Source organism: Schistocerca serialis, chromosome 3, assembly GCF_023864345.2.
Source record: "Schistocerca serialis cubense isolate TAMUIC-IGC-003099 chromosome 3, iqSchSeri2.2, whole genome shotgun sequence".
Taxonomy (NCBI): domain Eukaryota; kingdom Metazoa; phylum Arthropoda; class Insecta; order Orthoptera; family Acrididae; genus Schistocerca; species Schistocerca serialis.
Window position 1 is genome coordinate 360,026,053 of NC_064640.1, and position 24,608 is coordinate 360,050,660.

At 40.0% G+C, this 24,608-nt stretch overlaps 1 protein-coding gene across 7 annotated transcripts in view; it reads right to left on the minus strand.

The window, feature by feature from the left end:
- The window catches only part of LOC126470165 (cAMP-regulated phosphoprotein 21), a 1,039,480-nt gene that overhangs the window by 60,287 nt on the left and 954,585 nt on the right, over positions 1-24,608 (minus strand). For all 7 annotated transcript variants that reach the window (XM_050097798.1, XM_050097794.1, XM_050097797.1 and 4 more), the window contains one exon: positions 16,380-16,614. In XM_050097798.1, the coding sequence (XP_049953755.1) occupies positions 16,380-16,614 (235 nt within the window). The remainder of the gene's footprint in view (positions 1-16,379; positions 16,615-24,608) is intronic.

Sequence of the window (24,608 nt, forward strand, 5' to 3'; positions counted from 1 at the left end):
AGGTGCACCATAAAAAATTATTGAAGCAAAATTCGCCTGCAGAAAAATATAAATTTTGATTTGAAATGCACACACTGAGCCACTGGCAGTCACTGACTGTCCTCAGACACAAAACATCCCTGTCTCCATAACAGTTGAAGATCAAGAACTGGGAACAGGGCAACTGACTTATGGGAACATAAAGGCCAAAAATATAAACACTCCCCACAGCAAGATCTTGTATTCTCCAGTATATTCAACTTGAGGCTAATGGCCAAATCTGACAGAGATCCCAAAAAGCCCTGTTCAGTTTTAGTTATTTCATGTGTTTCTTAACGCCACTGACAAGAGTATCCATATGACTTTTATTTGTAGTACTGCTAGAATTAAACTGGGGAATTCCTCCTGGATCTTCCTCTGAAAAGGAACATTTAAAAATGGAGTTCAAATTTCTATTTTTGCTTTGTTGCCCTCAATTTGGATTCCTCTGTCATTCATGAGTGAATGAAGACTAACTTTGGTGCTACTGATATGATGAACATATGATCAGAATGTCTATGGGTGTGTGAGAGCTCTCTTGATAAGACTCCTGTATGGTTGACGGATGCATATGCCCTTTTGGCAGCCAAATGCATTTTATTCAACATCTCTCTCTCTCTATAGCACTACCCTTTGTTTCACATCTACTGTGCAGTAGTCATTTCCTTAGAAGTTTCTTTACAGAAACTGTTTAACCTGAACTGTAAACTGTATAACATCTCATTATGAACTGTTCTACTAAGTACGTATATATTCAGTGCTTCATCAAGTGTTCTTCTAAACTTGAGCCACAGTATCTCTCTATGCTTCAGATCAAAGCTAATTGGTTCAAGTTCCTCCTTGAGATAAGTCATTACTACCTCTTTATCTGCTTCACTAAACATGTAAATCTTTCTGTTTTCTAAAATGTCCTTTGCACTTTAGTAATCAGTGGTGCTAGAATTTTAACATAGTCATTGACTATGTGGACATTCTCATAAAAGGTCAGATTTATTTTTGGCATAAATTTAATATATTTACATGAGTGTGCTCCTGAACTATTTGCTCTATGCAGTTTCACAAGATGACTAGTTACATGCCTCATGCATAAAATTGTAATTTTCCCAATGAGTTATTGAAAGTTTTGCTGAGATAAAAAAAAATTACCACCATGTAATATCTTCAGTGTCTCCAGATTTTGCTATGCACATGTTTCCAAGTCAATTGTTAGTAGTTCTGTATTATTCTCTATGCTTGTACTGTCAAACCACATCCTAACAGGTTATGGATCCAACTTATGCAATCAGCAAAAACAACATTTTTGTGATTTGACAAACACTTCAGTTCATAAGCTTAAAAGTGTGGAAATCAGCAAGTTCCTTAACACAGTGAATATGGCGGATACGACTGCTGCACATTGAGTTTAACTAAAAACACATGAACATGATAATTGCAATAGAAGAAAAATACACACTGAAGCTCTCTGCTTAAGGATACGAAAGTTGTGCAGCTTGAAAAACTAGCTTAAGAAATGTTAATAAGTGAAAGTTTTTACAATGTAATTGAACCAATGAAATTTCATAATTTCAGTACACCTATTTTATAATTCAAGTTACATGTAGCCATGTATCACAAGTTATACTTACTGGCTGATGAACTGAGTTACTATAGAAGTTATTGATAACTAGCAGAATTATTAGCAGGTAATGCTTAATGCAGTGACAAAGACATGTTAGTGTTAAGTGTAATTTACTCATTTTTATGTACACATCAGTGGTGACTGGTTAGAGAAGGCAAGGGAGGCTGGGCATCCTTACTTTTCTGTGGTATAAATAATAGCAGTAGTATTAGCACTAATTAGTTTTACAATCAACCTTTATGTAGCTTTTTCAGTGAGCATGAATATGTTAACTTGTGTTATTTCTTCTAAATCATCAGCACTAGAAAGCAAGCGAAAGGGCGAAAGCTTAGCTCTAACCTAAAGCAGACGGAGGTGCGAAGCATATGGCAAGGAGGCCAGACACAAGCGAGGCCACCTGTAAATGCTGAGTTGCCTTGGTAACCATTACATTACTGCCAGAAGCAAGAGAGGGGGAACAAGCTGCCTTAGCCATTCTGTCATGCATATCTGTACCATGGAAGGTCAATTGCTGTGGTGCTGCCTCTGTAGATTTCCCTTATGTTAGTTTCCCCACATGCAGTGAACGTGGATGAACCTCAACCTTGTACAAGTACTGATGTAATGCTTTTGAGTGAAGACATCATTATTTCCTCATAGGAGCTTTCATTTTCAAGGAGCTGTGGCACTGAAAGATATAAATTTTGAAGAAAAGATGCCCAACAATGGCATTATGTCTTCTTCAGAAAGATAAGTTCAAAACACACGCATTCCATACTTCATGGTATCAGCAACACAAGTGGTTATGTGCTAGCCCTACAACAGGAAAATAATTCTGCTTGCCATATTTGCTCTTAAGCCCAAGAAAAACTGTATGGTCCACTCAAGGTTTCAATGATCTGAAGAATCTGTCGACAGGTTTAGCATGGCATACTTCTTCTAAGATGATCAAAATAGGTTTATTTCATTACACACATCAAAAAAAGTTTGGCATCACCACAGTTTCCAGAACTCCTGAAGAAAGACATTGACTGTGGATATTGTATCACAGACACAGTCTCTTTGACTATTCAGATATGTTACTAAACCTGCCCAAAGATGTAAACAACCATGCATGAGCAGCGCGTATTAGATGGAGGGGTCCGACGTCCGATAGTTCCAGTCATTCCATCAGGAAGGAGGTACGCGGCTCATGTTGTCTGTAGTACAACCATGCCTAGACAGTCAATACCGCGGTTCGATTGCGTCCACATTGTTACTTTGTGCCTGGAAGGGCTCTGAAGAAGGGAAGTGTCCAGGTGTCTCAGAGTGAACCAAAGCGATGTTGTTCGGACATGGAGGAGGTACAGAGAGACAGGAACTGTCAATGACATGCCTCGCTCAGGCCAGCCAAGGGCTACTACTGCAGTGGGTCACCTCTACCTACGGATTATGGGTCAGAGGAACCCTGACAGCAATGCCACTCTGTTGAATAATGCTTTTCGTGCAGCCACAGGTTGTAGTGTTCCGACTCAAACTGTGTGCACTAGGCTGCATGATGCACAACTTCACTCCCGACGTCTATGTCAAGGTCCATCTTTGCAACCATGACACCATTCGGCATGGTAGGGATGGGTCCAACAACATGCCAAATGGACTGCTAAGGATTGGCTTCACATTCTCTTCATCATTGAGTGTCGCACACACTTTCAACCAGACAATCTTCCGAATGTGTTTGGAGGCAACCCGGTCAGGCTGAGTGCCTTCAACACAATATCCAGTGAGTGCAACAAGGTGGACGTTCCCTAATGTTTTGGGGTGGAATTATGTGGGGCCGACATGTGGAAGGTGCAGTAAAGGCTGTACGATACGTGAACGCCATCCTCCAACTGATAGTGCAACCACATTGGCAGCATATTGGCGAAGCATTCATCTTCATGGGCAGCAATTCACGCCCCCATAATGCACATCTCATGAATGACTTCCTTCAGGATAATGACATCGCTCCACTTGAGTGGCCAGCAGGTTTGCCAGACATGAACCCTATAAAACATTTCTGCAATAGATTGAAAAAGGCTGTTTATGGAGGACGTGACCCACTCTGAGGGATTTATGCTGAATTGCCATTGAGGAGTGGTACAATCTGGACCAACAGTGCCTTGCTGAACTTGTGGGTAGTATGCCATGATGAATACAGGCATGCATCAATGCAAGAGTATGAGCTACTGGCTATTTGAGGTACCGGTGTGTACAGAAATCTGGACCACCACCTCTGAAGGTCTCGCTATATGGTGGTACAACAATGTGTGGTTTTCATGACCAATAAAAAAGGGCAGAAATGATGTTTGTGTTGATCTCTATTCCAATTTTCTGTACAGGTTCCAGAACTCTTGGAACCAAAGTGATGCAAAACTTTCTTTGTTGTGTGTAGAACTGCTGCTGCATTATTCACTGTGCTGTGTGGTGTGCTCCAGAATTATGATATGAAGAACAAACTGGTGGCCCAAACCTATGATAGTGCTTCTGTCTGAAGAATTAAATGGCCTGCAAGCTAAGGCCTGTTAAGTATAAAACCAGTAAGGATTTTTTTCTATACACTTCATGGTATTCCTGTTTTCTTACACTGTTATTCCAAATGCACAGCAATTCTAGACAGTATTCTTGGTAAATATATTCCTTTGAGCAGTGAATCGAGATGGAACTATAATGCCAGAATAATATCTACCATTCTCAAAAACCATCTGGAGATTACTGAGATTTTAAATTAAATAATTGACAGTCCAGACTCAAATGCAGGGACTACAAGAGAAGCCCCTGGTTTCAAAAATAGCCTCCTAGACTTTGGCTACAGTTTTATTCTCCATGTTTTTCAAAGCATATTTTTAAAGAGTGAACTGCTTTCCAACATTCTTCAGAAAAAAGAAGTGATGCATAGTTTTGCAAAAATCCTGTCTCAGGATGCAGAGCTCACATGAAAAACTTTAGAAATGAAAATAAAATGATCAGTTTTTTTAAAATACATGTAATTCTTGACTAATTCAAAAACTCAAGCTTACATGAAAAGAGCTGAAATGATGGATGAACACATCGTCAATCCACTAAAGTCAAAATACAAACAGGTGTACTCCGAAGTAGTGGATAATATTGTAACACAACTAGAAACAAGATTTTTACATTGTGAAAAACTGTGCTTCCTTAAATGAGGTGATACTAATCAGTTCACCAGTTATGCTAAGTATTTCCCTGTAGACAGTATGTATTAATTATTACAAATGTATGGTGCATCCTTCAGTCACTCGCACTTGCATGTAGAACTGGAGACTGTACTTTTTTCCCAGCACAAATAAACATTTAATTCTGTCAGTTTGTGAAATTTAATAAAAAGAATGACTGAGGCTGAAATGGACCAAATTCTTCCAGAAGCTTTCAAACGATTTAGTCTAACTGCTACCATTAGTACTGCTACAAGTATTAGAGTGGAAAGGAGTTTTTCATGTCTTCAACATGTAAAAACATAATTGAAGAACAGTATGGCCCAGGGTTGCTTGTCAGCTCTTACTTATACCTCAACTGAAAAACCTGTACTGTGAATACTTGAAAGCTGAGACACATGGTATGATGATGTCATCAAAAAATTAAAAAAAAGATGGATCGTCAAGTTAACTTGCTTTACAAAAGTGACAATGCTAAAACACCCAATCCACCAGTTCATTAGTAGATAAGATTGTCATTATTATTATTATTATTATTATTATTATTATTATCCTTTTCTCAGACGTTATTTCTGGTTAAAAATGGAAAGTGACGTGAAATTTGATGAAGCGTGACTTCCTTTTAACTGTACGCTATATGTTACATTGCATTTAGGAACTTTCAGGTTATTGAACATGTATCAATAATTACAGATTTCTGTAGTTGTATATATAAGTTTAGATGTAGCTGTATTGCGTTGATGTACTGGTGGATATTGCGTGGTATGACTCCTGTAGTTGAAAGTATAATTGGTATACTGTCAACTTTATCCTGATGCCACATGTCCTTGACTTCCTCGGCCAGTTGGATGTATTTTTCAATTGTTTCACCTATTTTCTTCTGTATATTTGTTGTATTGGGTATGGATATTTCGATTAGTTGTGTTAATTTCTTCTTTTTATTGGTGAGTATGATGTCAGGTTTGTTATGTGGTGTTGTTTTATCTGTTATAATGGTTCTGTTCCAGTATAATTTGTATTCATCATTCTCCAGTACATTTTGTGGTGCATACTTGTATGTGGGAATGTGTTGTTTTATAAGTTTATGTTGTAAGGCAAGCTGTTGATGTATTATTTTTGCTACATTGTCATGTCTTCTGGGGTATTCTGTATTTGCTAGTATTGTACATCCGCTTGTGATGTGATCTACTGTTTCTATTTGTTGTTTGCAAAGTCTGCATTTATCCGTTGTGGTATTGGGATCTTTAATAATATGCTTGCTGTAATATCTGGTGTTTATTGTTTGATCCTGTATTGCACTCATGAATCCATCCATCTCACTGTATGTATTGCCTTTTTTTTAGCCATGTGTTGGATGCGTCTTGATCGATGTGTGGCTGTGTTAGATGATACGGGTGCTTGCCATGTAGTGCCCTCCCCCTCCAATTCACTTTCTTCATATCTTGTGATCATGTAAGTGTATTGAGTGCTTCTAGGTCTGTGTTACTCCATTTCACTAATCCAAATGAGTAGATCAATATTGGTATAGCATAAGTATTTATAGCTTTTGTCTTGTTTCTTGCTGTCAATTCTGTTTTCAGTATTTTTGTTAGTCTTTGTCTATATTTTTCTTTTAGTTCTTCTTTAATATTTGTATTATCTATTCCTATTTTTTGTCCGTATCCTAGATATTTATAGGCATCTGTTTTTTCCATCGCTTCTATGCCGTCGCTGTGGTCATCCAATATTTAATCTTCTTGTTTAGTGTGTTTTCCCTTGACTATGCTATTTTTCTTACATTTGTCTGTTCCAAAAGCCATATTTATATCATTGCTGAGTACTCCTGTTATCTTTAGTAATTGGTTGAGTTGTTGATTTTTTGCTACCAGTAGTTTTAGATCATCCATGTATAGCAAATGTGTGATTTTGTGTTGGTATATTCCACTAATATTGTATCCATAATTTGTATTATTTAGCATGTTGAATAGTGGGTTCAGAGCAAGGCAGAACCAGGAAGGACTTAATGAGTCTCCTTGGTATATTCCACACTCAATCTGTATTGGCTGTGATGTGATATTATTTGAATTTGTTTGGATATTAAGTGTGGTTTTCCAATTTTTCATTACTATGTTTAGGAACTGTATCAATTTAGGATCTACTTTGTATATTTCCAATATTTGTAGTAACCATGAGTGGGGTACACTATCAAAAGCTTTTTGGTAATCAATGTATGCGTAGTGTAGCGACCTTTGTTTAGTTTTAGCTTGATATGTCACCTCTGCATCTATTATCAGTTGCTCTTTACGTCCTCGTGCTCCTTTGCAACAGCCTTTTTGTTCTTCATTCATAATTTTGTTCTGTGTTGTATGTGTCATTAATTTCTGTGTAATGACTGAAGTTAATATTTTGTATATTGTTGGTAGGCATGTTACGGGGCGATATTTTGCTGAGTTTGCTGTGTCTGCTTGATCTTTAGGTTTCAGATAAGTTATTCCTTGTGTAAGTGTATCAGGGACTGTCTATGGGTATGCAATGTAATTGTTAAATAATTTAGTTAGATGTGAATGTGTTGAGGTGAACTTCTTTAGCCAGAAATTTGCTATTTTATCATTTCCAGGGGCTTTCCAATTGTGTGTAGAATTAAGTGCTCAGGTGACTTCATGTTGCTAAATTATCACTTCAGGCATTTGTGGTATCATCTTGTATGAGTCTGTTTCTGTTTGTATCCACCATACATGTCTGTTATGTTGTACCGGGTTTGACCATATGTTGCTCCGGAAGTGTGTCCATGTCTGTTATGTTTGGTGGATTGTCTATTTTAATGTGTGTGTTATCTATTGCCTTGTAAAATTTCTTTTGGTTTGTGTTGAATGTTTGGTTTTGTTTCCTTCTATTTTCACTTTTTTAGTATCTTCTAAGTCGTTTGGCCAATGCTTGTAATTTCTGCTTCCTTTCATCTAATTGATCTATCGCTTCTTGTGAGATTTTACCTAACCTTTTTTGGTTTTTTTCTGACATTTCATTTCTTATAAATTGTGTTAGCTGTCCGATGTCTTTTCTCAGTTTTTCTATTCTGATCTGTAGCCTGTGTTGCCATGCTGGTTTTGTGGGTTTCTTCTGTGTGTTGGTTGGTTCTGGTCTCTGCCTAGTGTGTATATTTAGTGTAGTGAGTGCTCCTATATAAACCAGTAGTTGTAACTCTTCCATAGTTGTGTTTTCATTTATTTTGTTGTGTATAATTGTGTTGATAGTTTTTATTGTTGTTTCGACTTGTGGGTTATTTGGCGGTCTATCCAAGAATGGTCTAATGTCTGTATTTGTGTCTTTGTATTCTATATATGTCAGCTGAAATTTTTCTTCTATACGTAACATGTGTTTCACTTCGTGTTCTATTTGTGCTTGTTCTGGTGTCTGTCTTAAGATTTCGTTTTCCTCTGATTGTTTAATTGATGCGTGTTGTCATTTGTTTGTTTTCTCTGGGATGTTTGAGTCCATTACTGTATTTTCTTCTTCTTCTGATTGCACATTATTTTGTTACAGTATTTGTTGTACTTGTTCTTTGATGTTTTCTAATTCTGACTCGGGTATCCTGTTATTTTTTATTGTTACACAGATCTGATCAGCTAGTCATTCTGTTAAAAATTTTAATTCTGTGTATCTGGTAATAAATGTTTTGTATACTTGTGATCTGTATCCAGTTGTGTTGGTTCCTAGGTTTGTTGCTTGGTAATAACAGAACATGAGGTGTTGATTAACTTCATCTCACCATCTCATCCTCTGTCTTTGTTTTCCTTCTAGGGTGGTTGCAGGAAGCATATCCTGCAAAACAGCTCTATTTGGATGTAACTCATTTTCCAGTTGGCTAGCAGTGTCGTTACCATTGTGGGCGGGTATAGGGTACAAGTGTCGTCCCCGACCATGACGGTGCTTGTCCAAGGCTTCTTTAGTTCTGTCCTGAACCAACTAATCACACAAAAAGGGGGGTTAGCCGTATGTGTGGTTTGTTCTTTACGTCGCCTTTTACGACTGGCAAAACATACCGGAGGCCTATTCTTTTCCTGGGCCTCCACGGGATTTATTATTATTATTTCTATTTTTCTCAGACCTTAGGTCTGGTTAAAACTGGAAAGTGATGTGGACTTTCATCAAGCGTGACTCCCTTTTAACTGTACGGTATATGTTACATTGTATTTAGGAACTTTCGGGTTATTGAACACGTATCAATAATTACGGATTTCTGTAGTTGTATATATACGTTTGGATGTAGCTGTATTGCGTTGATGTACTGGTGGATATTGTGTGGTATGCCTCCTGTAGTTGATAGTATAATTGGTATATTGTCAACTTTATCCTGATGCCACATATCCTTGACTTCCTCTGCCAGTTGGATGTATTTTTCAATTTTTTCTCCTGTTTTCTTCTGTATATTTGTTGTATTGGGTATGGATATTTCGATTAGTTGTGTTAATTTCTTCTTTTTATTGGTGAGTATGATGTCAGGTTTGTTATGTGGTGTTGTTTTATCTGTTATAATGGTTCTGTTCCAGTATAATTTGTATTCATCATTCTCCAGAACATTTTGTGGTGCATACTTGTATGTGGGAATGTGTTGTTTTATTAGTTTATGTTTTATGGCAAGTTGTTGATGTATTATTTTTGATACATTGTCATGTCTTCTGGGGTATTCTGTATTTGCTAGTATTGTACATCCGCTTGTGATGTGATCTACTGTTTCTATTTGTTGTCTGCAAAGTCTGAATTTATCCGTTGTGGTATTGGGATCTTTAATAATATGCTTGCTGTAATATCTGGTGTTTATTGTTTGATCCTGTATTGCAATCATGAATCCTTCCATCTCACAGTATATATTGCCTTTTTTTAGCCATGTGTTGGATGCGTCTTGATCGATGTGTGGCTGTGTTAGATGATACGGGTGCTTGCCATGTAGTGCCCTCCCCCCCCCGCAATTCACTTTCTTTGTATCTGTTGATGTTATGTGATCTAAAGGGTTGTAGAAGGGGTTATGAAATTGCAGTGGTGTAGCCAATGTATTTATATGAGTGATTGCTTTGTGTATTTTGCTAGTATCTGCTCGTTCTAGAAAGAATTTTCTTAAATTGTCTACCTGTCCATAATGTAGGTTTTTTATGTCGATAAATCCCCTTCCTTCTTCCTTTCTGCTTAATGTGAATCTTTCAGTTGCTGAATGTATGTGATGTATTCTATATTTGTGGCATTGTGATCATGTAAGTGTATTGAGTGCTTCTAAGTCTGTGTTACTCCATTTCACTACTCCAAATGAGTAGGTCAACATTGGTATAGCATAAGTATTTATAGTTTTGTCTTGTTTCTTGCTGTCAATTCTGTTTTCAGTATTTTTGTTAGTCTTTGTCTATATTTTTCTTTTAGTTCTTCTTTAATATTTGTATTATCTACTCCTATTTTTTGTCTGTGTCCTAGATATTTATAGGCATCTGTTTCTTCCTTCGCTTCTATGCAGTCGCTGTGGTTATCCAATATGTAATCTTCTTGTTTAGTGTGTTTTCCCTTGACTATGCTGTTTTTCTTACATTTGTCTGTTTCAAAAGCCATATTTATATCATTTCTGAATACTGCTGTTATCTTTAGTAATTGGTTGAATTGTTGATTTATTGCTGCCAGTAGTTTTAGATCATCCATGTATAGCAAATGTGTGATTTTGTGTTGGAATGTTCCAGTAATATTATATCCATAATTTGTATTATTTAGCATGTTGGATAGTGGGTTCAGAGCAAGGCAGAACCAGGAAGGACTTAATGAGTCTCCTTGGTATATTCCACACTTAATCTGTATTGGCTGTGATGTGATATTATTTGAATTTGTTTGGATATTAAGTGTGGTTTTCCAATTTTTCATTACTGTGTTTAGGAACTGTATCAACTTAGGATCTACTTGATTTATTATTGTTATTATTATTATTATTATTATTATTATTATTATCAGTAATAATAGTAGTAGTGGTGATGGTGGTGGTGTTGGTAGTTATCATCATCCTAGTAGTAACAGTAATAGTAGTGATGGTTAGGAATGTTATGTATCAATGCATTAAAAGGGAAGAAAAGGAGATTTTCCAATGTTTCCTGGCCTTCCCAGAATTTTGGCCTATGATCCACCACTGGTACACATAAAAAAAAATTTATTAATATGCCAGTATAGAGTATTAAATTAATTGTTTCTTGTTTCTATCCATTATTATTACTCTCTCTCTCTCTCTCTCTCTCTCTCTCTCTCTTTCTCTCTCTCTCTCTCTCTCTTTCTCTCTCTCTCTCTCTCTCTCTCTCTCTCTCTCTATATATCTATCTTTGTGTTTAATTACTTAAATGTATTGTTTTAAGTTTATATCATTTGGTTTGTGTATTTGATTTAAGATTTATCCACAGACACTATTTCATAAGATGCTTTTATTAATTTTATCTGTATTAACCCATGACAAATCCCGTATCACTGTATATAATAACATAGATGCTCAATACATAATCATTATAATAATAGCACCACTCATCAAAAACAATGCTTGGGAATATGTATCAGGATACCTACAACACATTGCAGTGGCTGGAGAAGGTGAGGTGCTCTTTATTGCAGAAACTATGCATGCATGTTTGAAGAAACATTGTATCATAACTCGGAATAACACTGGCACTGCAATATTGTATTTATCTGCTGACACCAGACAAACGTCTTTCAAGTAAAATGTCTCCCCCAGATGAGAATATACACAATGGATGTACAAGTACAGGCTGTAGATACATGTCTGATGACATATGGAAGTTGGAGTATGGCTGTGACTCATGGTCAGATAGCCTAACAGTAAGACGTAACCACTCGCAATACTCAGGAGATTTGGATTCCAGTCCTGGTCATTTTGTTGTTATCATTCCATTATAAAACTGATGATTGTCCATTTTTGCGATTGTGAATACATTTTGTGTATTTCATAATGCCTGTAGTCACCACAGTGCCCCTACCTTCAGACACTGGTATAACGTCAAGTTTAATACATATATTTCAGAACGACACAACACATATAAGTCACAGAGTAAGTTGACAAGCAAGACATGTGTACACGTTAGCATTCAAATGAGCACTGAGTCCCAGTCTAGCGGCCGCTGCTCGGCTGGCCGCTTAGGTGGCGCAGCTGCTGCATGGCTGGCAGACAGCGCCGCACATAGAGGACGCGCGTAATTGCGCAGCAGCGCTTTGAATGATCGGCGAGTCACAACACTTTTCCCCCCTTTTAAATTATTGCACTGGTCTTGATGGAGGTGTCCTGGAGATGGCTAATGTCAATAGGCATTGTATGACTCGCCGTAAAGTCTCGAGGAGGAGCCTTCCCGTATGGACGGAAGTGTCCCCGATGATAACGGATCAAGATGACAGGAGACATAGGGGTCGAATCTGCTGGAGCCCCATGCACCAATCTGCCCATTGCAGCAAGTCCAGTTGATATGACAGGAGACATGGGCGATGTGTTGGCGTCCATTGGAGGAGGAGGCGAGTAGATTTGCTCTGACAGAGGATGGTCATCCGGTTCCTGCATGAGCACGTCTCCTGGTGGTGTCCGTTCTTGTGCTGGCATCGCGATGACGTTGAGAGGGCTGCGTTGTGAGTATTGAGAGATGCCAAGATCCCGAGCATCAGGTAGAGCCAAAGGTGGTGTAGCGGCATTCGGAACAGGCGGTACTGGCACACGAAGCCGAAGCTGGTCTGAATGACGCACTGCAACACCTGTGTCCATCTGGATTTCATATAGGCGTCTGCCACAGTGTCTTAAGATGCGGTCCGGGCTCCATTTTGGCTGCCTGCCATATCCCCGTACCCAGATGAGGTCGTCGGCGTTGAACGGGCCAAGTGAAGGCACCCACGGCTGTGAGGTGGAAGGCCGCAGAAGATGAAGTAGCGTGCGGGGCTGTCGGCCATGTAAGAGCTCAGTGATGGGGAACCTGTCCACAACGCACTGCTCGGCAACATCCAGGTGGAAACACAAAAGTTCGTCCCTATCGAATGCCTGATCAGGACCCATGGGAAGGCGAGACAGAGCATCAGCATTTGCATGTTGAGCCGTTGGCCGGAAATGAATCTCGTAATTGAAACGAGACAAGTAAAGAGCCCAATGCTGGAGGTGGTGTGCAGCCTTGTCGGGAAGTGACGTTGATGGATGGAATAAGGAAAAAGTGGTTTGTGATCCGTAACAAGATCAAATTTTGAGCCATAGAGAAAAACACCAAACTTATGAAGAGCATATATAATGGCCAAAGCTTCTTTCTCAATTCGAGAATACTTTTGTTGGGCATCCGTGAGCGTTTTGGAGGCATAAGCAATGGGTTGTTCCGAACTGTCAGAAAACGGTGCGCAAGGACTGCACCGACCCCGTATTGAGAGGCGTCTGTGGCAAGAACAAGATGTTGGACAGGTCGATAAGTAGCCAGGCATGGGGCCTGTTTCAGCATAGTCTTCAATTTCTGGAAAGCCGCTTTGCATAACGCGGACCAGTGAAAAGGCACGTTTTTATGCAACAGGCGATGCAATGGCTGAGCCACGGAAGCCGCAGACAGTAAAAACTTGTGATAGTATGCTATTTTCCCCAAGAAGGCCTGCAGTTCCTTAACAGGTGTAGGGCGAGGAAGGGCATCGATCGCAGCGACAGTTTGCTGAAGTGGACGAATACCATCCCGAGACAGTTGAAACCCCAAGTACGTGATAGATGCCTGAAAAAATTGTGATTTCTGAAGATTACACTTAAGACCGACAGTCTGTACGACATGAAAAAGTGTGCGGAGATTTTGAAGATGTTCTTCAGTGGTGGAGCCAGTGACAACAATGTCGTCCATGTAATTGATACACCCAGGGATAGGGAGCAATAATTGTTCCAAGAATCGCTGAAAGAGAGCAGGGGTGCTAGCAACCCCGAATGGCAAGCGTTGGTATTGATAGAGGCCGAAAGGCGTGTTAAGGACCAGAAACTGCCGGGAAGCAACATCAAGAGGAAGTTGATGATAAGCTTCTGACAGGTCAATTTTAGAAAAATACTGGCCTCCAGCAAGTTTAGTGAACAGTTCTTCAGGACGGGGCATAGGGTAAGTGTCGATGAGGCATTGAGCATTTACAGTGGCTTTGAAATTGCCACAGAGACGAATATCACCATTTGGCTTAGCAACGACAACGACAGGAGAGGACCACTCACTGGAAGTGACAGGAAGTAAGACCCCTGAAGTAGTGAGACGATCCAACTCCCATTTTACCCTATCATGAAGGGCCACAGGAATGGGCCGAGCCTGAAAAAACTTAGACCGAGCAGTGGGTTTGAGCATGATATGAGCTTCAAAGTCATTTGCATGGCCTAACCCAGGAGAAAAAAGGGACGAAAATGTCGTTGACAAGGAATCCAGTTGAGCATAAGGAATAGCATCAGAGACAATATTGACAGAGTCATCTATGGAGAACCCAAAAACACCAAAGGCATCAAAACCAAAAAGATTCTCTGCGTTACTCTGGTCGACCACAAACATGGGAACAGTGCGAACAACGGATTTGTAAGATACCTCAGCATTAAACTGTCCCAAGAGAGAAATCTTCTGTTTATTGTACATCCATAATTGCCGAGTGACAGGTGACAGGAGTGGAGAACCGAACTGAAGATACGTCTGAGAATTAATTACAGTGGCAGCAGAACCAGTATCCACTTGCATGCGAACATCTCAACCAAGGATTTGGACAGTGAGGAATAACTTCCCTGAAAGGGAAGAAGTGCAATTGACAGACAACAGAATCAGAATCAGCGTCATGTTCATGAACATCATGTATGCGGTCGGATTTGCAAATGGAAGACACATGACCTTTCTTTTTGCAATTGTGACACACACCCAAATGTTGAGGACAATCCTCGCGTGAATGTTTCGTAAAACACCACGGACATGAAGGAAGTTGCCTGGGGTTTTGCTGCAGTTTCTTAGCGGGTTGTTTACGGCTAGGCCGAGGCTGCACGTGGGAGTGCACTGCGGCCACATCGGCTGGTGGGGACGTGCCGCACGCGTCGTCAACAGCGCACAGAGGTTGTATTTCCCCGACATCACCCCACGCCTCTATTTGCGCCCCAGCGGCGCGAGAAATTTCAAAAGACTGCGCAATGGAGAGAACTTCATCTAGTGTTGGATTTGCCAACTGAAGGGCACGTTGCCGAACATCTTTGTTGGGGCATCGACCGGATAATAGCATCCCGTACCATGGAATCGGCATAGGATTCTTTGTGAACATCAGTAACAAATTGACACTTTCAACTGAGGCCGTGAAGTTCAGCAGCCCAGGCACGATAGGACTGATGTGGCTGTTTTTGACAACGGTAAAAGGCAACATGAGAGACTACCACATGCATTTGCTTTTGAAAATAGACAGACAGAAGTGAGCACATTTCAGCAAAGGACAAAGATGCAGGATCCTTCAAAGGAGCCTATTGCGACAACAACCGATACATTTGAGGTGAAATCCAGGAAAGGAACAGAGACTTACATGGTTGATCGTCCATGACATGAAAGTGCCAAGAAGTGCTGTCGAAGACGTTTTTCATAATCAGACCAGTCTTCCGCCATCTTGTCATAAGGAGGAAAAGGAGGTATAGCCAACGACGAGAAACGCATTTGATGCCGCGACGAAATCGCAAATCACCACTGTTAGAAGCATTTGCTGTTCAAAGAGATTTTGCAATAGCTGCTTGACAGTAGCCATGGAACCCTGTGGGTCAACGGTGAAAAGGAAAAATCCACTACCTCGTCGCCAATTGTTATAACGTCAAGTTTAACACATACATTTCAGAATGACACAACACATATAAGTCACAGAGTAAGTTGACAAGCAAGACATGTGTACACGTTAGCATTCGAATGAGCACTGAGTCCCAGTCTAGTGGCCGCTGCTCGGCTGGCCACTTAGGTGTGGCGCAGCTGCTGCATGGCTGGCAGACAGCGCCGCACATAGAGGATGTGCGTAATTGCGTGGTGGCACTTTGAATTATCGGCGAGTCACAACAGACACGCATGCATGTCCGAAGGAACATTGCATCATAATTCCAAATATCACAGGTACTGAAATATCATATATAACTGCTCTTTATTTTTATTTGATGATGGAGCTTATATTTAGATATTTCTTTACAGATATTTTTATTAGATACAACTACATCTTATTTCCTTGAAATTAAAAGACTAGAAAAATTTCCATTCATGTTCTTTGAGAAACAGTGCGTTAGACTGAGCATAATGACCCACTGATTGTAGACATTTTATTTTTGTAATTGGAGGCATTCAGCTAATTATTAGTATATGTTAACAATTTCATATCATCTGATTCCCTGCTGAAGTCTTCTAACCAGTTTGTAAATGTGTCCATAACTATCTTATCTTCAATAGTCTTCTTAATTTAATTCTTTAAATGCTAAAGACAATCTTTCATTAATTTGAAGCACAGACCTGCTTCAGTCATGTAAAAGTTTTACTTTTTTTAGAGGGATATCCAGTTGTAGTACAAATCTTATAACTCTACATTGCATGCTTAACACTTACCTGTAGATGTCTGAGAACTATCTGCTGTTGGCCCCGTAGCATTCAAACTGGAGATTGTTGATTGTTGATGGTTAGATGTAAATGGCTGAACAGCAGGATAAGCCATGAATCGATGAGAGCCATTGCCAGATGTTGCCAAGGTCCCATGATGTGGCAGTGATGAACTTATTATGTTACTTGCTGGGGAAGACGGTATGTAAAACAGTGGCATACTTGACACTGCCTGGGCTGCTGGCTGTAACAGAATTCCTTTATAACTGTCTTTAGAGCTATTTTCTAAAGCTTCATGAGTAAAGTTTTAGACACTGACAATGTCTTGTGAATTTATAGCAATCAAAACACCTAATGTATACTCCAGTTATTTTATTTACTTAATAACATATTCTTTACAGTTAAAAAATGCTGTATATTGCTCTATTCTGTATGGTAAGTCATTTCAGTTACCAGTCAAAGAAGGTTTCCCTTTATTAATCACAGCATTTGATTAATGAATTTATGGGTATGGGATATTTATTTGTGTAATGTAACCAATGAAACAAGGTGCATGAACAAAATTTGTTTGATGATATTTAACATAAATTGCCAGATATATCGGCTGTACTTTGTACAGATTTATTGCACTTGCTTGAGTAATGATTATGGACTCCAATATTTTTGACCTTTTCTAGTTCGCAAGAATCACTTCATTTAGATGGAAGGATCATTAAATCTAAAACACAAGAATAATAGTGTAAAATGTGTATTCTGTTAGTTTTTTCTGACATGTTTTACTTCCAAAGGGAGTCCCGCCTAATGGATCAATGGAGCAAACAATGGATCACATTCTAATATAATGCTTCTCTTCAGAGTTCATGAGGCCTGAAACACATGCTTCAAAGTTGATGCACTAAGAGATGGGAAAATTTTCACAAGCGACTGTAAACTCAGATGATTTATGTCATTCTCAAGGCAGACAATACAACACCATCTGCTTTTGCTGAAAGCCACAGCACATGGGGCTGAGCCCCTGGCATAAACAGTATAAGACAGGAGGACAAACTATAATGCATGATACTGTAGCTACCAGTCAATCAGAGATAACTACCACTAATATGTTATCAATAATAATTCAGAGGAATTTCTAATGCTCACTTGGTCCCTTTAATTTTTCAAAAGGGAGAGAGTGAGTTCTGACATAACATTAAAAAAATCCTGACACCCTGTTCATATGGTCTCACACCAGTTTAATATTGGTTGGTTCCTTTAGAACACAGTCACAACTGACAAAAGTGGATGCTAAGATTTTTGTGTTGCTGTACTCCATAGCATGAACAATATATGAAAGCAGTTTTCAAAACTGCAGATTTAGTTCTCTCTTCTAAACATGTGTACTGCTTACTTCAGTATAATGGTACTCAAAAGTCAGGTGGCAGTTTCAGGGTGAGATGGCTTGGGCCCTGTGCACTGAAGTATACAGAGCATCATAGTAAATGTGGAATTATGAGCTATAGATAATGCAAATAAATATCTAACTCCCTTGTTTTGAAATAAATAAATAAAAATAAACATTCTTGAAGAAGATGAATTAAAATTTCAGCAGTCTAAACATTATCCAGCATATTATAGAGGTTGTAATTAGTGATTGGTTACATTCAGGACCCTGGTTCAATTCAAATTCCCTGGTAATATTTATAATCTAGTATCTGAGAGTTCTAAAAGATCTAGAAACTTCACATTGATCAAATGCCTGTATAATTATAGAACTTTGAATATTGTGTACAGAAAGGAGTGCACGTGCTTCAGGATCCTATTTAACTATGTGTATCTTTTATGCTGTATTTACATAAAATACTTTCAGTGTTAAGGGTCAAATTTTACTGATGACCCAATTCTCATATTTGGTACATAAATCTGGTGACTATACAGCATAGTTTGGTGGAGGTGCTATGATTCCAACTATGCTAAGAACTTGAAAAGAGGCTCTAAGCTGTTCCTGAGGTTGTCCTAATCAGGAGACTAATATCTACAAAAACACCAGTGACTCAGTTACACATCAGGTGTCCATTAGTGTATGTCAGAAATGATAATCAGAATTTGATAAAACAGTTCAAGGGTTCAGCCAAGATGCCAAATGCAACAAGCAGTGTGAAAATATGTATTTTGTATGTGTCTACTTTTACCTGGATGGCACAGTTTGAAACTGTAAGGACAAGAGGAATTTCAAAGGACAAGAACCTGAAACATATCAGGTGGGATGTTCATCTTCAACCTCCAACATGTGTTATTGGCCTATTGATAAACCCTGTCCTTGAGGTAACCCTACACCCAGAAATCATGTGAGTTCATGTTTGGTGATCTTGGTGGCCATGGAGTTTGTAATGATTGACGAATGATTTAATTTTCTCCTAATAAGCTACTGAGTAACCAAGTGACTTCACAAGTAATGTGAGATGAAGCTTCATCATGCATCAAAACAGCTGAGTCCAAATCATGTCTCTCCAAAAAAGCAAGGATAACATGTGGATGAAGCACATTACAGTGGGGTCTGCCATTCATGCTGCATGTCCTTTGACCTTGGGGACAAAGTTCCTCCAAGAAAAATGGATCAATCATGAACTGTGTCATGAAGCCACTCCAAACAGTGACGTGTTCATTCATGAACATTAGTTGGTGGTGGCGATCCCCAATGTGACAATTGTGTGTTTGCTATCCCAGTGAGGGTAAAGTGTGCTTCAACAATCCACAAAACATTCCAAGGTCACATGTCATTAACTTGAACCCAAAAAATAAATGTAGGAGAAAAACCTACCTGAGTGTCTGTGTCAGTTTGCAAAAACTGATGAGTAAAATGAAGTTTGTACAGATGCTATTCTGCAACTGTTTGCGGTGTTCTTCAAGTGGTGGGCCATGAAATATTCAGCTCTCATGACACAGCTTGTGCATTGCTTGAAGATCATACATTGTGTCCAACATTCTCAGCCATGGCAACAGTAATTTCTTCAATGATTCGTAGCAGAATTGGCCACTGGCCTTGCCCAGGAGAAATTTGCAAATTGCCAGTTAATTCAAACTTCTGAATCATGTTCTTCAATCTCAGTGCAGAAATAGGACCTCTCCATATTCCTTTAATGCACTGATACTTGCAAAGAGCAGCAACACTATTGCTATTATTTGATAAAACAACTTTATGGGTAAAGCCCTGCTCACCTTGTCCAGACGCATGTTGACTGCACATGGATGCTTGTGTTTCTACGCTATGTTGGCATACCAATACCAGCTACTAACAGCAATTCATGACACTAAAACTACTAAAAATGCAAATTCTGCAGCGCACAGTCTGAACACCATTCCTGTAAAGCTGGGTACCCGTACATAAATAATTTTCTGTCTACACTGGGCATGTCTTTGCTACCTACATAATATTTTTGTTTCTTAATAGGCATTTAAAGAGCAAACAAGCTGCTTAACAAGCATGATGAAAGTAATATAGGCTGGGAATTTTGACTTAAAACCTAGAAAATGGCTCTTAGGGATACTGGTTCATTGGTAAAATATATGCAGGCTAGGAATCATCACCTAAAAACTATAAAGTGGCTCATCACTCCTTGAGAAATAAAAATCTTAGGGATCCTAATGATCTGACATGAAGTCCATCCTATACCAGAACCATTAGAGCCATAACAGATTTCCTAACTCATTGACAAATTCATAATGTGAATAGTTTCTACAGAATAGGAACCTATTTCTTATGTTTCAGAAGATTTCAGTATCATTGTAATATCACTCATTGTTCAGATGTCGGGCAGAAGTTCTTATATATTTTCACTAATAATTGGTGGTATTCAAAACACTTTACCTGTACTTCACACAACAGAACACATTCCAGGAGACAATGCTCTCATAATTGGGTTGTTGACACATTGGTTGTATTGCATGAAGTACATTTAAAGTGTGTTGAATACTATAAATTATTAGTGGACTTTATTCATTTCTATTGTGATAACCCTACATTACCCCATCTATTGCACCAGTGCCACGTTGGCTGGCATACCTGCTCATATTTTTATGATTCAGATCAGCCTCACTGGCACCTGGCAGCACAGGTATGCCCACCAGGTGGTGACACAATCTAAGAGTAATGACAGCATCACAGAGAGGCTCACACCTACAGTGTCAACCTGAAGTGTCAACAGGTGCATCTTTGCAGGTTGCTCTTCAGGTGTTAATGTGGCAGCAAATGGAAATCCAGATGCAGTTGGAAATGCCGCAGTAGGAACACAAGGCCATGTTGGACTGAGTGTTGACAGGCCTGTTAACGTGACCTCAAAATTTTTCAACCTATCTGCTACCTTTCTCCACCTATGACAAAGCTGTTAAATGCTGGGTACCTTATGAGAAATGTCTATGGTAACACTTTGTGGCCTTCAAGATGACAGATGCCGACTCTCTTAAAGCTATCTTTCCATCATGGATGTCCCCCGAAACGTACTACTTGTTACACTAGTTAGTCTCCCTTCAGGGTCCGGCATTTCTGTCATTCAATGAAATGTGTCATTTGCTGATTTCATATTATTGCAAACACACTCCTATGATATCTGCATTAGTGAAGTTTCATCAATGAATGAAACAACCTCATGAATCTTATTGGTCTTGGGCTATGTAGCTGCAAGACTTAAGTTACTCAATCTAAGGGATCTTATGTGGACACAATAGGTTGTGAAGCTGTCATAATGTTGGCTCCTGATAAATAAGTCTGCCAATGGACACTGCTGCTTGGAGACCACTCCTTAGAACATGTACTTAAGACAGCACAAGCAACAAAGGCCAATCAGGTAGAGCTGATGTGTCAACTGTCAACTTACATCACAATTCGCACTCACATTCCTGCATGCCTTTAGATGCAGAAGCTATCGTGGTACAGCATGCCCAGCTACTGTGCTCCACATACACTCAACTGTGGTGCACAAACTTCCACAGGCCCATACCTTCCTGCCCCACTTGTTTTGCTCAATGCAACTGACCAGCCAGCCTTCAGTATTGGGCTTCTCGCCATCAACATTGAAAGAAAGACACACAGTAATGGTGTGCAACTCTCAATTGGCTCTGGCTTTCACTTCTAACCCTCATGCTATGGACTCTAGTATTTTCAGTCATAGCAGGTACAATGGCATCAGTTCTGAACACTTACCTGCACCTTGGTTTCAATTTGCTGTTTACGCCCTCAAGATGTCTTGTGAGTTATATCTGGCAACAAATTTCCATTGCGAGACAGTTTAAGACAGAGAAGACATACAAGGCAGGGGTGCACTCATTGAGATTCCTTGTGATGGGCAGTCACCAATTCAGTACATTTAGTGCTAGACCTCATGCCCTATCAAGAAATGGATGATCTGTGCAAGGAATTTCCCATCCTTCTTTTGCCTGGACTAGGCAAGGCCACAGATTATGTGGCACATATCACTGTCAAACCCTCTGTACAATCTAATTTTCTCTTTCTTAATGCCTGGTCTGTGCCCCTGGCACTTTATGATCAAGTAACAGAAGAAGTACATAGGCTAGTACCTTTAGGCACCGTGGAACCCATATCACCTAATCAGTGGGCTATGCCATTAATGATTACTAAGAAAATGACGGGCAAGCTCCACAATGATGGGAAAACTCCACCTTTGCAGGAATTTCATAGTGACTGTCAATTCACAATCTGTGGTCAATAGATACCCCATTCCCACCTGGAAGAACTTGAGACAGAACTGTTTGGGGTCAGTATTTTTTGAAACTGGACTTCTCAGAAACATATTTGCAGCTGCCTCTTGAGGAAGAGACATGTCAGCTTCATGCTGTCAGTATGCCATATGGCTTCTACCAATACAACCAGTTGGTTTTTGGAGTTGATAGCACTCCATGACTATTCATCATTATTTAGAACAACTCAAACAATGAATCCCTTGTTGTATCAACAACCTTTATAGCACTGTGGTCACAGATCCCACCACTGAGGACCATCTTCACAGTGTTCAGCTTCTGTTTCAGACCTTGCAGGTTGTGGGTGTGATTTGGATAAGTTGTATTTCTTACAACCCTCTATTGAATATCTGAGTCATGCCATTTCCCATTGGGCGAAACAGGTGATAAACATACATAGTAAAGCTTTTGAAGCTGCCTTCATCCCACTAACATGAAGCAGCACCAGGCATTTTTAGGCCTTATTTACCACTTATTTACCACAAGATCTTGCTGCAGGCAGATACAGTAAGATATCATCTCTATCATTTGCTCATGAAGGTCACATTAGGTGTTTGGTCAGCTGACAGTGAACAAGCATACTGGAAACTGAAAAATGGTCTGCATTCCACTTGTGCCTGGCCACATATCAGCAGGTTCACCATCTCGTTATGGTTACCAATGCATCACAGTATGACATGGTGGCCATGCTGTCTCTTTGTAATACAGATGGCTTGGGACAGCCCATTGCTTTTGCCTTGAAGACACAAGACAGAAAATTACTTGCAAATCAAGATGGAGGCCCTCATTATTATTTATGCATTCAAGAAGTTTCATGTGTCTCTTTATGGTGTGCAGTTGCACCTGGTTATGGACCATAAACCTTTTATTTCCCTCTGTAGCTCTGCAGCACATCTGCTGGGCAAAACAGCACACAGACTTCAGTGATGGGCTCTCTTCCTCAGTCTTTATTATTAAGAGATCAATTTTCACAAAACGGCCCAGTGCTTTAATGTTGATGCCATCTCCTGCCTTCTTATGCTTCAACCAGGACGATGTTCTTTGTTTCTGACTTGACGTTGAAGCTCAACAGACAGTGGATGGGTTCCCTATTACTGGCACCTGCATCACCCAGGTGGTAGGCTTGGAGCCTTTATTTTGCCATGTGCAGCAGTATATTCAGTGTGGGTGGCCAGAATGGTTTCTTGCTCATGCACAGTAACCTGTTTGTAATTATTTTGTGTTGTTCCACAGGTTGACTTTTATTGATGGTGTTATTCTGTTGTCTACAGAATGTGCTGTGCTGCACATGATCATTCTGGTGTGTTTCGGGTTGGACATTCTTCACCTCCTGCATCATGCTCACTCAGGTGCATTACAAAGGAAGAAGATATTAACCAACTGACATGTCTACTGGCCAGGGATTGATCATGAGATTTAACATTTATTTGATTCTTGTTTTAAGTGTGCGGGTCACCAGGCCACCCTGCAGCAGTGTTACTCTCTATAGCTGGAAACTACACTGTCAAGGGATTGTGTGTACCCTGATTTTGTGGGCCCCTTTTCTGGATGCTTACTGGCTAGTTGTCATAGATGTCTTCTCTTGGTTTCTATCCATTGTAAACTGCTGCTCACTGATGGCAGAATCGATGGTGCTGGTCCTCACCATGACCTTCCCCATCGACAGCCTCCCTCACACCCTGGTGAAGGACAACATCCCACAGTTTATCCCACAAACTTTTCAAATGTTTTGTGTGCAACATGGTATCCCCCACATAAGGGTGTTGCTGTCCCATCCTCAGTTCAACAGGAAGGTGGTAAGCCTCATCCAGACTTTCAAGACAGAGAAGAAGAAATACATAGAAGGTACCACAACTGAAGATAAGCTTATCCATTTTATCAGTTCTTATAGGTAGACACCACAGGGTGAAAAGAGCCTGGCTGAACTGCTTCATCGGTGCCAGCTACTCACAGTTCTCAATGTCCTAATGCCCATGCCACACCCTCTTTGGACACCTCTGTTGCCCCAATACATACTGGAGGCCATAGTAGGAGCCCACACTTTTGATCACAATGGGCACAAGATCCTGGTGGTTTTCCAAGGCCAGTAGGGTTGGGAGTCTACATGCCACAGCTGGGTGAAGGCTGGTGACTTGACACTGCAACCAACTCTGTCCACAGCTAGAGGATTGACCTCCACTACCACAGCACAGACCTATTAGCCCCACTCCCTCCTTCCCAGTGACCAGATCTTCTCATTCTTTGCCACCGTTGGAGCCCCCTTCTCTCGTTTTGTCTCCACCTCCTATGTTGAACATGATCTTGCCTAATTAAACCTCCTCTGATGTCTTTTCTAGCCCTCTGACCGAACATCAGGGGTTGGATGCAGAGAACCTACAGCAGCAACTGGTGGCGCCAGACCAGCCAGCTCCTAACCCTCCCCCAAGGCCTTCAACAGCCTGTAGACCTGTAGACCTTATGGCCTAAGGTCCCATCCGCCCGTATGATAACTGATACATCCAAGAAGTT